The sequence below is a fragment of the Protomyctophum bolini genome (assembly GCF_963924005.1).
Source record: "Protomyctophum bolini genome assembly, chromosome: 2".
Lineage (NCBI taxonomy): Eukaryota > Metazoa > Chordata > Actinopteri > Myctophiformes > Myctophidae > Protomyctophum > Protomyctophum bolini.
Genome location: NC_137863.1, coordinates 28,775,411 through 28,790,986, shown reverse-complemented (window position 1 = coordinate 28,790,986; position 15,576 = coordinate 28,775,411). Strand labels below are relative to the sequence as shown.

General features: G+C 45.1%; 1 protein-coding gene across 3 annotated transcripts; it reads left to right on the top strand.

Annotated features, from left to right (window-relative positions):
- Positions 1–354: 354 nt before the first annotated feature.
- LOC308322249 (interleukin-17 receptor C-like) lies at positions 355–11,204 on the top strand. Of its 3 annotated transcripts, none has more exons than XM_080773444.1 (15): positions 355–426; positions 1,086–1,411; positions 1,788–2,022; positions 2,515–2,606; positions 2,812–2,923; positions 3,175–3,216; positions 3,683–3,816; positions 3,909–3,965; positions 4,725–4,788; positions 5,476–5,696; positions 6,019–6,072; positions 6,187–6,238; positions 6,634–6,729; positions 7,152–7,190; positions 9,725–11,204. In XM_080773444.1, the coding sequence occupies exons 2-15, from the start codon at positions 1,304–1,306 to the stop codon at positions 10,363–10,365; spliced, it is 1,947 nt and encodes a 648-aa protein (XP_080629570.1). In that variant the 5' UTR covers positions 355–426; positions 1,086–1,303; the 3' UTR covers positions 10,366–11,204. The 3 variants fall into 3 exon arrangements, with proteins under 3 accessions (XP_080629570.1, XP_080629569.1, XP_080629571.1); XM_080773443.1 differs by having other exon boundaries at positions 1,788–2,031; XM_080773445.1 differs by lacking the exon at positions 6,634–6,729 and having other exon boundaries at positions 1,788–2,031.
- Positions 11,205–15,576: the final 4,372 nt, after the last annotated feature.

Below are 15,576 nucleotides of genomic sequence, written 5' to 3'. Positions count from 1 at the left end.
TGACTGTCTGATTTTCCACAGATTTTCCACAGAAATCTATGTTTATATACACTTAAAAAAAGGTGGAGGCTTATTTTGACAATGCAATGGCAATATGCATGGACTTTAACCAGCCTTGTGTTCTGTTAATCACAGAGAGCAGTAGCTCGTCATCATATGTTTGCTTAAGGGAGTGTTTGAGAGAGAGAGAGAGAGAGAGAGAGAGAGAGAGACAGACAGACAATCAGACATGATATGACGATGGCAGAATTTTGTCCTGTCTCAGAGAGAGAGAGCAACAGGGAAGGAGGTGACTGGACAGGGACAGCAGATAAAGTGTAATGGCACGCCTTGTACTGTCTTGACTCCTGAAGCAATCTGAGTTCCCGGGTGGCTGACTAGAGAAACAGTCCTGAACTGAAACCTGATTTCAACCGGATTTTTGAGGTAGTAGCCTAAATGTATTTAATCTTTTTGCAATGTGATTGTAATGCTGCTAAATGAATGTTTCCCACACAGGGATAACGTTTTCAAGAAGGGCCTTTCCCATGAACAGTAATTTATTACAATTCAGTGTATATTTATCGAGTTAATAGGCTGGGGCTGTTTGTGTGCTGGTGTGGAACTCAACTAACACACATGGAACATGAAAGGCACTGATAGGCCTATAATTTACAATTTAGGCATTTAGCAGACGCTCTTCCTCTATTTGCTGTTATGTATTTTTTTTATACATCATTATGAATTATGAATATTAATATTAATAACCCAACACAATATATAATGTCAGAGGATGCGGCATCATCGCCGCTTTTAATATAATACATGTGGAATATAAACTAATGTGGGATATGTTAGTATAGACACCTTTACAAACACATTGGTGAAGAAAATTCTTGGTAATAAATGTATTCCCAGAATATACTGATAATATTCCCTGACTAATAGTGCATTTTTCTAAACAAAGATTTATAATTATGCAGGGCACAGGGCACGACATCCGCAAACAACAAATGTCTGAATAATATCCATCATTTGCGTTGGGGTGTAACAGCCTAATGCCGTTATAGATCTGCCAAAATCATGTTATGTTTTTGGCTTTTCAGGTCATGTGAACAACCAAACGTCACAAAGAAGTGAGCTGATGAAAGCAGACCATTCATGAGCCAGCCAGCATGGTCCAGTCTCAGCACACTGTGGAGGTTTACAACCTTAACCTATGACATGAAGGGGGACATAGTAGGACTTAATTGTTAGTACTGCTGCTGAATGTTGAAGAAATATGGTCTAAAAAGCGTCTCAGCGTATCCCAGGGGAGGAAAAAATGTTTTCTTCTGCATTGACGTTGGGATATATCCTGCTGAAACTCGCAACACCAGCCTTGACTTTGTATACCATTGGATATGACTATCAAGAAGTTGTTTGCTCGGAGGTACGTACAGTACATACACAATGTTCTGCACTGCACAGTGCACACAGGAGCACAAATATCCTGTTCTATACACAGTTTATATTGATAAGCACACATGTAATTTCCTTGGATACACTGGCATATGTTTTCTTAATTTCCTTTTATTCCTTTCAATTATTGAATCATGGATGTGTGACTGAGCTTGAACATTGTGCCCTGATAGCGTGTATACAATATAATTATTTTACTATGAGGCATTACCTAGCAACATGTCTCATTAAGTAATTAAGAAGGCGCTGTGAAGATAATGCCTGAATGATGTTGTGCCATGTGACAAAGTATAAATCACGTTTAAGCTGCATTTATTTTTTAACCACTTTACTGTGTCTCTCAACAGAATCTGTCAAAATGCAGCGTGAGGGATGAGATGCCCATCCTCTCTTCAGAAAACAAAGCGGTGAATGTTACTGGTATGAAGGTGCAGGCCAAGATCTATTGCCAGGAAGGAATACAAATACAATGTGCATTATGCCTGAGCATAGAAATACAACTCAACATAAGTCTGAATGAAGTAACAGCAGCTGAAGGAAGCCTGGGGCTTCATGGGGAGGATGACCACAAAGGGGTTCGAAGTATGAGAGGTGTGATTCTCAACCTTTTTAATGTCAAGGACCCCCAGTTTGATATGCATGATTAGGCCAAGGTCCCACTTTGATAAAATGTGTATCTCTGGGACCCCAATCCACGTCTGTGTTCATTTAACTTGTCAGTTGAGTTACATAAAGACCCATAAGGATCTATTTGGTTCCTTAAACTATCAATCGTTGAAAGTAAAAATGGTGAGTTTAACATGTAATTCCTTCAGTAACCTTCTGGTCAAAATATGATTTATGTGGTGAGGCTTTAATTTTCACAAACGTTACATATCACTACACATTACATTTCTCTGGACAATCACGTAATGGAAGGAAGGCTGTAGTTTGCAAGATCATTAGAGTTGTTTTTTTGTCTTCCAACAATTGCAAGTTAATTTGGAAATGTCTTTCTAGTGCTTTTAAGTAAGATATCTTATTACTCTTTAGTGCTCCAGTAATATATTTGTTGTTCCTCTGTTGTTTCTGCAGCATTTGTTACAGTGTGCTACACTGCGCCTAGCTTGCCTGTGTGTAAGAAAGTACAGTTCACAGTAACTCCTACGCCTACAAAGGAGGCCCAGGTACAGTTCCATCAGGACACTACGACATTTCAACTGATTTGATGTTTCAAACCTTTTCAATAATTTTCTAAATGTTTCAAGATTTTCCTAAATTGTCAACACGTCACAATGCTTTGTGACTGAGATATTAGCTATTTTCACTAGTTAATTTCAACAAGACAGTATGTAATCTATATGTGTGTGTGACTGTGTGTCACATCTACAGTTGACTTTAGTAATTGTTAAGCCGCCTGGAGTGTCGTTCAGCAGCAGTGTGTCTGTGATGGTTCGCTCCACTAAACTACGGCAAGAGCTTGTAATGCCTTCTGTCGATGAAGGTATAGTATGTCAATTCAGTATTCAGCATATCCAACAATATTAGAAAGAATGATATTAGTCTTAGCATGAATAATAATGACAATAGACCTACTGTAGTTTTTGTAGCACTTTTCTAAAATAGTTTACAATGTCCTTACACAACACTCATACACAGATTGATATTTCTTGCCAAAAGTTGGTCTTTTAGCACCCAAACCTCTGTGTTTTTAAAATAATCTTTTGATTTATACATATTCCTGTCTGTCCTCAGTCTGTACTCAAGCATCTCAGGAACAAATAGAGGAGTGTGATGGTGAGTGACACTGATCATCTATTCTACATTGAATGCTATTTTTTTGTGGTTTTACTAGCTTTATTTGTATTTTTTAAATTCAAATATGCATTAGTCAGGGGCAAGATTCAACAAGGTCAGAAAGATTGCTAAAATACTAGCAGATGTCAGTTTCCATTATTTTGTTAGTTTTAGTTAACTAAGCCTTATTGTTATTGTTAGTTTTAGTTAACTAAGCCTTATTGTTATTGCTACTTGGAAAACATTGCTGCCCCAAAGCCATGGCTGGTTATTTTCTGTACGTACATTTTCCTTTTGTTTTATCCTCAGTTGTAAAAGTCTACTCTGTACCAGGGATCTGTAGTCAGAAACCAGTACTCTGTACCAGGGATCTGTAGTCAGAAACCAGTACTCTGTACCAGGGATCTGTAGTCAGAAACCAGTTTACACAAATTGACCGTCTTATTTCGTCTCGTCTTTCTGTCAGTCCCCACACTCAAAAGTATAATTAATCAGGAGAGGAATCAGGTTGAGCTCTATGTTGATGGCAAGAACAAGAGCCTTCCTACTGTTGTCTGCCTCCAGTATGAGAAGAATGGAAAATGCCAGAGGGAGGGCCAGGTTATTATTTAATTAATTATCTTTCAAAATATGCAGTGTTTTTTTCCCTCATTTCCTGCAATACATAAAACAGTTTTGTATTTTATGTGTAGTCATGGAACAGGACGAGCATTCCATTATACCTCATCACATCCTGCACATGTCTCCAGGTACTGTAGCGATAGTGTGTTACCCAGATCTGTGGTTCTCAACCTGTGGGTCGTGGATTTTGGGGGGTCCCCAGATGACAGTGAAGTGACAAGTTTTAACTTTTCTGCTTTTAATTGATAGTGTACAGTAGACAGACGGAGAGAGAGAGAGAGAGATGGGGAGTGCACACAGCTAAGGTCGTCAGGATCGCGACTCGAACCCACAATACTCTGTCAGGCTGGATTAGCAGCCTACTGTAGGTGCCCGGACGCCTACGCCAGTCGTGCAGGCCTCAAGGACTTTGAAGGCCTTTTTAATACCTCAAAAAGAAAAGCAAAGACCATTACTGCATTAAATGTACCGTAATCAACATACTATACTATAAATGTAAATTGTCACATTACTCACATAAAAGAAAGAGGCAAATATTGTGAAAATAGCCGATCGCAACGTAAAGCGCTACGTCGCTGTGAGCTTTTAGATTTGCTATTTTATTTAAAAAAAATCCTGTGGAACAAAGTCAAACTAAATGCAATGCCTCAACTCCTACAATCTGAAAAGGTTGAGAACCATTGATCTAGGTTACTGGGTTAATAATTGTGATGGCATATCTCTAGTATGACCTATAGGCAAGTGTGAGCAGTGAGCACCTGTCTATTTGTTTATTTTTTATTTGTGTGTGTGTGTGTGTGTGTGTGTGTGTGTGTGTGTGTGTGTGTGTGTGTGTGTGTGTGTGTGTGTGTGTGTGTGTGTGTGTGTGTGTGTGTGTGTGTGTTCAGGTATGGTGGGATGAGCGTGACCAGAGGTCACGCCGGTCCGTAAACTGCCCCTTCACAAACTATGGTGAGTGTTTTTTCGTTTTTTCTACCAAATCCTTTCCTCTCTCAGTTTGAAGGATAGTGTAGAATATATGTTATGTGCATAGGGGTCATCAATGTGACAAATGTGTCGGTGTTCGCAAGACTTGGCCTTGCAAGCACAATTTGCCCTCTGTGAGGAGTGTGAGCATGCTGTGAGCATGTTGCTTCTTATCACCTGACAGGGGGAGTTTCCCCAGCAGGTCATAGTGCATCATGAAGGAACACGATATTCCAACCAGTCCCTTTCCCCTCCATCAGGCTGACCAGGGGGAGGCCGTAATCCGTATAGAGACCAGGATTACGGTACTGCATGTTTTTTGTGAGGGTACCTCACTAGGGGACACGGGGAGAACATGCAATCTCCACACAGAAAGTCCCTTTCGCCAACCCTACCTAGAGTATGGGCGCTGATGATGATGCGGAAGAGAGAACATGCCCCCAGCACTGACAGCGTCTAGAGCAGAAACCGAACATGGGAGGCTGGAGTGGGACCTTCTAGCTGTGAGGGTATCAGGTGCATTTTGAATGTCTGCGGCAAAAATAGAAGTTTGACAAATGTCCACCACAAGCCAGCATGGCGATGACCCCTGAATGCGCATTAAAGTCTTCTTTGCCAACCCTGCTCTTTCTCGATACTATTGAATTGAATTTCCTTCTGTCAAAATTTCAGAGGCCTCCCAGAAGAATGTATGGAACAATGTATCAATGTCTGTAGTCCAGGGCCAGATGTACAATGACGCTGCAATTCTGTCATGGAACTTGTCTGCCCCCTGCAAGTTAGAAGGTGAAGTGTGGCTGTGTCAGCAAACAGCAGACAAGTGCAAAGAGATGCAGGGCTTTAGGTTGCAACTGTCAAATGGTACCTGGCGACAAAATAGCAAGGGACAATGGGTAAGAGCAAGTATTAAAACATGTGTGTGTTATTTGTTGCTGTTGGTTTTCCTTTTGTTACCGGTGTGTAAGTGATATTTATTTGTCAAAATCAGTGTTAATAGCTCTACTGTATATACTTCCCCAGCTCTTTAGTAAACAGGAAATACATTTTAAGTGTATTTGTCAAGTTCTCTCTCCTTGACGGTATCCCAAGTTGATAATATATTTTATATTTACTAAAGTGTTTGAGAGATATGAAGTTCCCTTTTACTGAACAAAAGAAAACGTTTTTCTTTAACATCCTCTGTAATACAACTGGGTTGACTTGTTTAATCCGCAGGAGATCCCGGGGGTGTTTGAAGATATGAACATTCAGCTTTCACCATGTGTAATGGTAATTTATTTCAAGCTGTCCTCCAATGTAATATGTGCGTCATAGAATTGATCAGCAAATCATGCTTATTATACCGTATGCTAAACGATCTGGATATGTTTACCATTTGTACAGGCAAAATTGAAAGGACTGGAAAATGACCTGGGTCCCTTCTGCATCAATGATAGTGAGTATGACTGAAGAATGCCACTGTCATGGCCCGGGGCAGCCCATGCCCTGGCCTATATAGACACTAATGCGGACACTGCACGCGCGCACACGCGCGCACACGCACACACACACACACACACACACACACACACACACACACACACACACACTCTGTCTCCTTCGTGGAAGGCATAGCCTGTTTTCCGTTTCTTAAGTTCTTGGTTTGTTGTGTTAGTTTAGCTTCCAAGTGGTAAACAGTCCACTGTTGCTGTAGGCAAGAGGCACTTCCATGTTGGGCTATTATGAACGGCCACCAACTATGCAGAAGAAGTGTTATTTCACTGTGTTGGGGAGAGACTGGGTTGACAACATTCATTTGGAACTAATCATGTTTACATTTACCACTGACAGACACCAGGTGGCAGTGGAGTCTTTTCATCGCTTCAGTACTACTGCTGCTTTGTTTGGCAGCTCTAATGCTCTGTCTTCTGCATCACAAGCTCAAGAGTATGTTTTTACTCATTTCCATTTTCATGAATTTATTATTGTCTTCCTGTGTTACAGAGCGGAGAATATGTTGATAAATTATTCACTTGAATTATTGTGTTCCTTCTAATTAGTAATTTGTCCCCTCAAAGTTCAAATCAAATCAAATTAAACTTTATTTATAAAGCACATTTACAAAGACCAAGGGTCAACCAAATTCAATTCAATTCAATTTTATTATAGTGTCAAATCACAACAAGTTGTCTCAAGACACTTTACAACCAACAAAACCAAAACCAAAGTGCTGTACAGGATCAGGTAAAATAAAAATAAGACAAAAATAGCATGGTATAACAACACATACCATGATGATGATGATGAGAATGAGAATGATAAATAATATAATGATAATTTTTCATCGTTTTTATTTTCTGTTACTACAGGATGGGCTCAGAGCTGGCGCAATGGTAACGGTTTACAGAGTGAGTTTACTGTTTTCGTACCAAAAGATCCTTGAATTCACTATTAGTCCTTGGATGTCTATAGTTAACCATTTACACCTGATTTGTACTATATACTATTATTCTCTCTTTCTTATGTTATTTAACTTCTTTGACCTTTTTGTATTAAAAGGGTATTTCTTTCTTTTTCGCAAATCTTTATAACAGTCATGACATACAATACATTACAATACAAAACAAGACACAACAATACAACATTACTACATTAGAGCGGATTACAAACAGAAAACATTTAAGAGTGAACACAAAGCAACAGTTCTCTCAGCTTTCTTATTTTTTTAGTTATAAATTGTTTTAACTAGTCCTTACCCGTTCTGAATATATGAACAGCATATATATATATATATATATATATATATATATATATATATATATATATATATATATATATATATATATATATAATATTAGTGGTCCATGACATGAAAATTATGTTTGACAGTCAGCAATATTGTTGCTTATTCTAGATGTATTTTCGGATTTTCTGACTTTATCTGGCCTGTTAACATTTTCATAGACCTGGTTGCTTGTTTCCCACTCAGTCAATGTGGCAACCCTGGTCATGTTGATGATGTAGCTTAGCACACAACAGCTAGGACGTTGTAGCAGCCTGCTGGCGTGAGCATCATGTTTAAAAGTATTGTGCGCAATTTATGTCCCCGAATGTATGGATATGGACTTATGGCATCGCTGGCTCTTTCTTTAGTAGAAGTAGAAATTTAACGTGTTGCTGAGTGTTTACCGTCCGCGCACACACACACACACACACACACCGCCTCCTGTCCTGAGGGGGTTGGAGTGATGTAAAAACAATATTTGTACAGTGAAATACATCGGTAAAATCGGTAAAATGTAGCCTAGCTGGATTCTGGGAGCGTGCAGATTTTTTTTGCCATGGAGAGATGTGTGCTAATAGCAGACAGTTGGACTCGAGTCATGCATATTTGACGACTTGCGACTCGACTCGGACTTTGAACGTAAAGACTTGCGACTCGACTCGGACTTGGAAGGTAAAAGACCAACGAGACTTGAGACTTGACTCCGACTTGCTAGCCAATGACTCCCGACTCGACTCGACTCGAGACAAGATGACTTGTGACTTGTTTTGTTTCCGAGCATACAGTATTTGAATACAGCGTCGGTATGCAGCGCAACTCCACTCGCACACTAAGGCAAAACCTTTATTTTCACCACACAGCTGCAGTAGATTGAAAAGTTGCTTCCTACCTTTGAGTTAGTGTTGCTGAAAGACACCCAGATCCAATTGTATATTCCATATTTCCATATGTACTAACTAAGTGTGAAGTTGTGTCTGTAAACTAGTGTCAACACGCACACAGTGACAGTTGTGAGCATGCGCAGATTGCACTGCCTCTGCTCCAGCGTACAGGGACAAAACGGCCTTTAGGGGGAGCCATACAGTGAAATACAGTGGGGAATATCTATTGATTCATTGATTGAATACTTTATTGGCAGAAATGTAATCGGTATAGGGTACAGTCAAACACTGATCAAAAAGGGATCACTGAAAAAAGTCCTTGCTGTCTTGTTTCCATTCGGTCCTGGGTAATCAATTCATAATCATGACAAGTCACATGACAAATAACAAAATTCAAATTCTAGACTTGACACAACCTTGTGACTCGACTTGTGACTCGGCTTGACTTGCCCACAACAGAAAGACTTGGGACTCGACTTGGACTTGGGACCAAATTACTTGGGACTCGACTTGGGACTCGGATCTGAGGGTTGGATTGACTTGGGACTCGACTTGGACTTGGGACCAAATGACTTGGGACTCGACTTGGGACTCGGACCTGAGGGTTTGGACTGACTTGGGACTCGACTTGGACTTGGGACCAAACGACTTGGGACTCGACTTGGACTCGGACCGGAGCGACTTGAACAATTGTCTGGCTAATAGTGTGGCTCGGTCGGAGATAGACCACAACGGCTGTGCTGTCTATTAGGAGACACACACACACGCGGCGCCAAATTGTATAGGGCACATTTTGTTGTGTTGCAGCGGTAGCTAGAGGAAGCATGCCAGTGGGGTAACGGTGATAACGGTGGCCTGTGATGCAGGTGTCGCTAAGGGAAGGTGTGAGGTTAATTCACTAATAATTATTAACATTATTAATCATTAATGTGTCAAATGGGGAAAAGGGCTCCGTTAAGACCTCCATATAATTATGGTCCATGCCTGTGTGAAAAGTGGGAGTGATTCGTGCAGTTAATGATGAGATAACGCGCTGTCAGTGACATTCAGACAGACAGACATTCAGACATTGTTAGAATTATTATTTAGATGTACTGCCTGGCCTCAAATACAATGAATGAAGGTTTGGAATGACTAAATTTGGATTTTAAAAGTCTTTAAATTGTCACTTTACTGTCATCTGGGGACCCGCGCCAGGGTCCCGCCCCACAGGTTGAGAGCCACTGACCTGCAGTATAACCTGTAACCCCTCATTTGTTCTTTCCTCTCTCTAAAGCCACTGTGAGAGGCCATGTGGTGCTGCTGAGTCCTCCAGAGGCGTGCAGCGCTGTGTCAGAGTCAGTGTGTGGGTTAGGCTCCCTGCTCCGTGAGGAGGGCTTCAGTGTGTCTGTGGACCAGTGGAGCAGAGTTGAACAGTGTGCTCTGGGACCACTTCCATGGCTGCACTCCCAACTGCTGCATCTGGACAGTGTGGGACGGGGGCGAGTCATGCTGGTCCTAACCCAAGAGGCCCGGGACAGGACAGAGGAATGGGGCCATCAACACCAGGACGCAACCACTCAAGGGAACATGGAAGACAAGGGACGACCCTCTCAGATGTCGTCCCCTTACTCCGATCTGTTCACCGCCTCCCTCTGCTGCATCAGAGCAGACAAGCAGGTTGGCAGGGCTGGCGAACGGTTTATGTTGGTGAATTTTGAGACTTTCACATCGCAGCAAACGCCGCCCTGCAGTGACAGAGGATTACCGGAGCTTCTTCAGGGACTGACTCTGGCCCACCTGCCCTCCCAGATGCAGGCGCTCCTGTCTGAGCTATCTGTGGGACAGAGAATGAAGCAATATGACAAAATGAGAAAGACAAGGGGCATGTATGAAACTGAATGGAAGAAAGCGGATCAGTTGAGGATACCACCATAAATGTTTTAGAACTGAAAAAAAACTGGGAAATCAAAATAATTGCCATCCTAGTCTACTAGCCTGGCCCAGCCTGTGTGATTTCTAGAGGGGCGGGTGCCGCTGGGATCACGGCGGTGGATCCTATTGGTTCATCGATCTGAGCGCCCGAGACTGCCCACCTCCTCCCCTCCCCAGTAGGAACCAACGGAAAACACTGACATCACCCAATTTGGAGCGACACCCCTCTGCACTAGTTCACTCCCACTCTTAGAGCAGGAGTGGGAGTGGTATGTTTGCCCAGGCTTTTCTTTTTCTTTTTGAAAATGAAACGCATGCGGTCTCCGTGGCTAGCGTCCTACACTATAAGAAATGTAATTCTATTACATGTATGATCAATTGGCTATCAAACTCTTTCTAAATTACTTCAAACACAAGTAAACTATTATCATTATTGAATGAGATTCTTACCTATTTTAAAGCACACCGATTTAGTTATCCAATTATATTTTTTATCTAATCACCATATTAATTAATAAACATAGTTATTTCACAGCACTTAACCAAAGTAATGTAAACCAACATAAGAATCAGAAACGGTGCTTCAACCGTCAAAAGCCTGATGATATCCCACAAGGCCTCTTGGAGAGATTAGAGGAAGTGGTCTTAACACAGGGTGACCGGCAAGGCTGATAGCAATATGGTCCATCTGCACTGAACACCCCTGTGACAGTCATATATAAGCACACTGTCGCGCGTGGACGCGTCAGAAGAACCTGAAGCCCTTCTTCGTGGGGTTTTTAGACAGCTGGTGGATGGAAAAGAAGCTCCACCTCCGCGCCCGACTGACGCGACGGACAGCTTTCCGGACGCGCTCTCCTCCGCGTCAGTCGAGCGCGGAGGTGGAGCTTCTTTTCCATCCACCAGCTGTGTAAAAACTGCGCAGCCGAAGACATGCGCGACCCGCCGACCACGCCCGAAGGTCTGCCTCTGCTGATAGGGATGTCAGACCCTGTCACAGCCCTGTGACATGATACTGACATCATCAGTATTATGTCAGTATCATGTCGGTAAAGATAAGTCTTAAAAAGACAAACGAGTGGCCGCACACACTGATAGCCAAAGTGCCGATTATTTATTAGGATGCAGAGTAGAAACCAACATTTCGGCAGATGCAACTACCTTCTTCAGGGTAGGCCTACCGGTATATGGAAAACACATTTCAAATCACATATATATAGACCCAGGGCTAAACATTCAACCAATCACATACTGATGGTGTTGCGGGCAATCAGGTCTCTCACATTCTCAGCTGTCTCACATTCAGCGGTGGCAGACTGTCGCGCACGTCCCCTGCTGCGCGCAGCTGCTGCTGTCAGCTGGTGAGCTGGTGGATGGAAAAGAAGCTCCACCTCCGCGCCCGACTGACGCGGAGGAGAGAGCGTCCATGAAGCTGTCCGAAGCTGTCCCGGTTTTTAAGCTGCGCGCAGCAGGGAACGTGCGCGACCACGCGCAAAGGTATGCCTCCGGGGATTCCTGGGTTATTAGGGAGGAGTTGAGACTCTGGAAGTTTAATTCCTTGTCAATAAGACAAATAAATATATTCAAGATATTCATTCTATCCATTTAAATTTTGCAATATCAAAAATAGAGACACAGTCCAGAACAAATACAAAACAGTTCACTACAGTTCAATCGATACAATTTGATTTCCCTGTCCTGTATTTAAGTGGCCTAAAGTAATCTGAATATAAGCCTCTGGCAGTCTGTGGATCAGAAAGGGGAGAGAACAATAATAGGGTTCAAATGTATTTGTACAAAATCATTTTTTAGATTTTTTTATTTTTTATTAAAAAGTATCATGTCGGTATCATGGTTATCATGGTCCATGTCATGTCAGTATCATGTAAGCTTCATAGTCTGTAGTACTGACTGAAGCTTTCATGATACTGACATGGCATTGACCATGACTAACCATGATCATACTGACTCACTGTCAGTATCATGATCAGTATTGATGTCAGTATCCTATCATGGTTAGGGGCCGGGCTAGTGGTGGTGTCGTGCTAAAATATGCCTTTTGTTGTTATATTAATCAGCTTAGCAAGGCTGCTCACTTATGGGAGTTTGCGCCCCCTAGCGTAAACACAGAAGCATTATATAAACTCACAGACAATTTTGGCTGGGACTTTGAGACGTGATGACGTTGAGAACCGCCCACCGGTGCGCTAGTATAAAAGCGCATCAACGTCCCTTAGTCTCCATTCATTTGTTTCTTCTCATGTGTGTAACACAGCGCAAGCGAAGTCTCCCTAAGGTTTAGCATCTGAGTTATTTCCACAAGGACGAGAAAACTTCTCGGTACCGCGGAAACTGCTTTCCTAGAGGCTTCGAGAAGTAAAGAAAAACGGTAAGTCCTTTTTCCATAAACCAAGGTTAATAATAACTTGGTGGGTAATGTAACTTGTGTGGTGGCTCGAGCCCTGCTAAGTTTCTTTACCCGTGTGACGGTCTTTGACACGGCTAGCAACAGCGTGTTTTTGCTTCCACACAAACTTCGGTGACTTAAGGTCCCGAACGTGTGACGGGCTAGAAACGGTCTCGACCCTTTGCTAGTTTCCACACGTGTGCCGGCATCGGTGGCTGCTACCATTAGCCTGCTATAGCCGACACAACACACGCACGTACCGCGGCCTCGAAGCCCGTGACAGCGTGGTGAGCTGCACAAAAAATATAGTAATATTTCTGCTTAGCTTTCACGTCTGTGTCGACGGCCTGCTTTAACAGCTAGTGTAGCCGACACAGCACACGCACGTCCCGCGGCCCCGAAGCCCGTGACGGCGTGGTGAGCTGCACAATATATAGTAATATTTCTGCTTAGCTCTCACGTCTGTGTCGACGGCCTGCTTTAACAGCTAGTGTAGCCGACACAGCGCACGCACGTCCCGCGGCCCCGAAGCCCGTGACGGCGTGGTATTCTGAACAGCATATAGTAATATCTCTGTTTAGCTCTCACGTTCGTGTTGACGGCCTGCATTAGCAGCTAATAATAGCGCTTTTTTCGGCCTCCACATACAACGCCCCGCGGCCCTTCTAGTGGCGGCGCGGTATTCTGAACAGCATATAGTAATATTTCTGTTTAGCTCTCACGTTTGTGTTGACGGCCTGCATTAACAGCTAATAATAGCTCTTTACTCGGCCTCCACATACAACGTCCCGCGGCCTTTCGAGCCCGCGGCAGCGTGGTGATCTGAAACGCGCAGCCTTGTGAAACTGGTTGATTAAACTCGCGGTTACTGTTGTAACCAGCGTTATATGAACCAGCGAGCCCTGCCTGTAACGTGTTCGCGCAGCCTTGTGAAACTGGTTGATTAAACTCGCAGTTACTGTTGTAACCAGGGTTATATGAACCAGCGAGCCTTGCCTGTAACGTGTTCGCCCACGAAGCCTCCACCTACGTGGCTGCTTTTAACTCTGCTCTTCGTTTCCACGTGCTTCCTAGCCTCGTGTGATGGCAGAGACCACGACCCGTCGCCAACGCCGCCACGCCCGGGCGGACGCTCACAGCCAGTGCATGCAAAGGGCGTGCAAGACCTGCAAGGGCCTGCTCGCCCATGACGACTTGCATGACGAGTGTCTCTACTGCCTGGGCTATGGCCATGCTGTGGAAGCGATGGAAAACCCGGAGCGATGCCCGCATTGCTTCACCTTTTCCGACTTTCTGAAGCGTAGCAGGCAGAAGCGCGCCCACAGGGCGTACCGAACCCAACGGGACGCCCACGCACAGGGGAAAGAGGACGAGGCCCAGCGTCAGGAAGCCTCTAGGGAGGCAGCTGACCCTAACCGCTACATGGAGGCGCCGCTCTCCGACGCCCCTGACGTCGTCATCCTTGTAGACGACGACGCGGGCCAGGTACGAGCTCTCCCAGAGCGCGACGCTGAGATGGACTCCGACGAGTCCTCATCTCAGGACTCAGCATCCTCCTACACCTCTGGAGAGGAGGAGGATAACGAGGAGAGCGACGGCGAGAGCGACACCGAAATGGCGGTCCCGCCTCCAGTCGTCAAGGCCGTTCAGTTGGCCGACGTCGCCGCCCCCATCGCGACACCAAGCACTGCTACGGTTGCACCGGCCGACGCCGCTATAGCTCCGATGGCCCCAGTTGCTCCGGCCGAACCAGAGCTCCACTATGATAACACAGACATAGTCGACCTCTTCAAGAAGGCCACAATCCGCTGTGGACTGGTCTGGCCGGCCAGCCTCGAACCTCCGGTGTCTAAGGACACCCTATGCGAGCAGTTCCGCAAGAGGATTCAGGGCAACCCAGTGAAGTCCCAGATCAAGGCTGAGATCCCCATCGATGACGGGTTTCTGAAATCCCTCATGATGTCTTGGAAACAGCCTTACTCAGCCTCCGCCTCTCTGACCGGAGGCATGAAGCTGCTGGACTGCGCGGGTCAACGGGAAGCAGGCCTCGAGGCCATGCCTCCCATGGACAAGTCCTTCGCCGGATGGCTCATGGGCGTTAATCCCAACGTCTTCCACGAGGACCCGGACTTCTCCTTGCCTTCGGACAAGGACGATTCCAAGATGAATAAGGCAGCGTACAAGTGCGCCTCGACTGCGGCCAGAGCGCTGAACGCTGCGACCCTTCTGCAAGGGTCAGCGTCCCATGTCCTGCTCGAGGCGGGTGACACACCTACCCCCGAGCACATGGCTGAGTTGAGGCGCCTGCACCTCGAGCTCCTCCGTCTCACTCAGGCCCAGACTGAGATGGTGGGCGGGACCATGGCGAGGCTTCTGGTCCTCGAGAGGGCCAGGTGGCTGGAGCTGTCCCCCAAGGTGGGACGCAACCCGCTAAAGCAGAAGGTCTCCACCTCAACGCTCTTCGCGTCCATGCTCGAAGAGATGCGCTCCCGCGACGGGCAAACGAAGACCGACACGGAGGTCATCGGCGCCTGCCTCCCGGCGTCCAGAGCACGGCCCAAACAGGCTCCGCCCTACAGGCCGTCCTACGACCGCCCCGAGGAAAGGGACGATCGTTCTAGGTCCAGGACGAGCACCTTCTCGGGGCCCAAGTTCCCTGCAGGTCAGAGGGCTCCGCCAGCAGCGGCCTCGTCCTCCCGTCCACCGCGCACCCGCAGGAAGGGCGACAGGCCTAGACGCCCCTCGGCGTCTCCGGCCGGCGGCCCCCGCAATGCCAGGAAGGGTGGACCACCCGGCGGGGAGCCGAA

Coding starts and splice junctions, on each gene's coding strand:
- LOC308322249 (XM_080773443.1), top strand. CDS start 1,304: ATGTTTTCTTCTGCATTGACGTTGGGATATATCCTGCTGAAACTCGCA. Junction 3,817..3,908: donor AATGCCAGAGGGAGGGCCAG/GTTATTATTTAA, acceptor TTTTATGTGTAG/TCATGGAACAGGACGAGCAT. Junction 4,789..5,475: donor CTGCCCCTTCACAAACTATG/GTGAGTGTTTTT, acceptor TCAAAATTTCAG/AGGCCTCCCAGAAGAATGTA.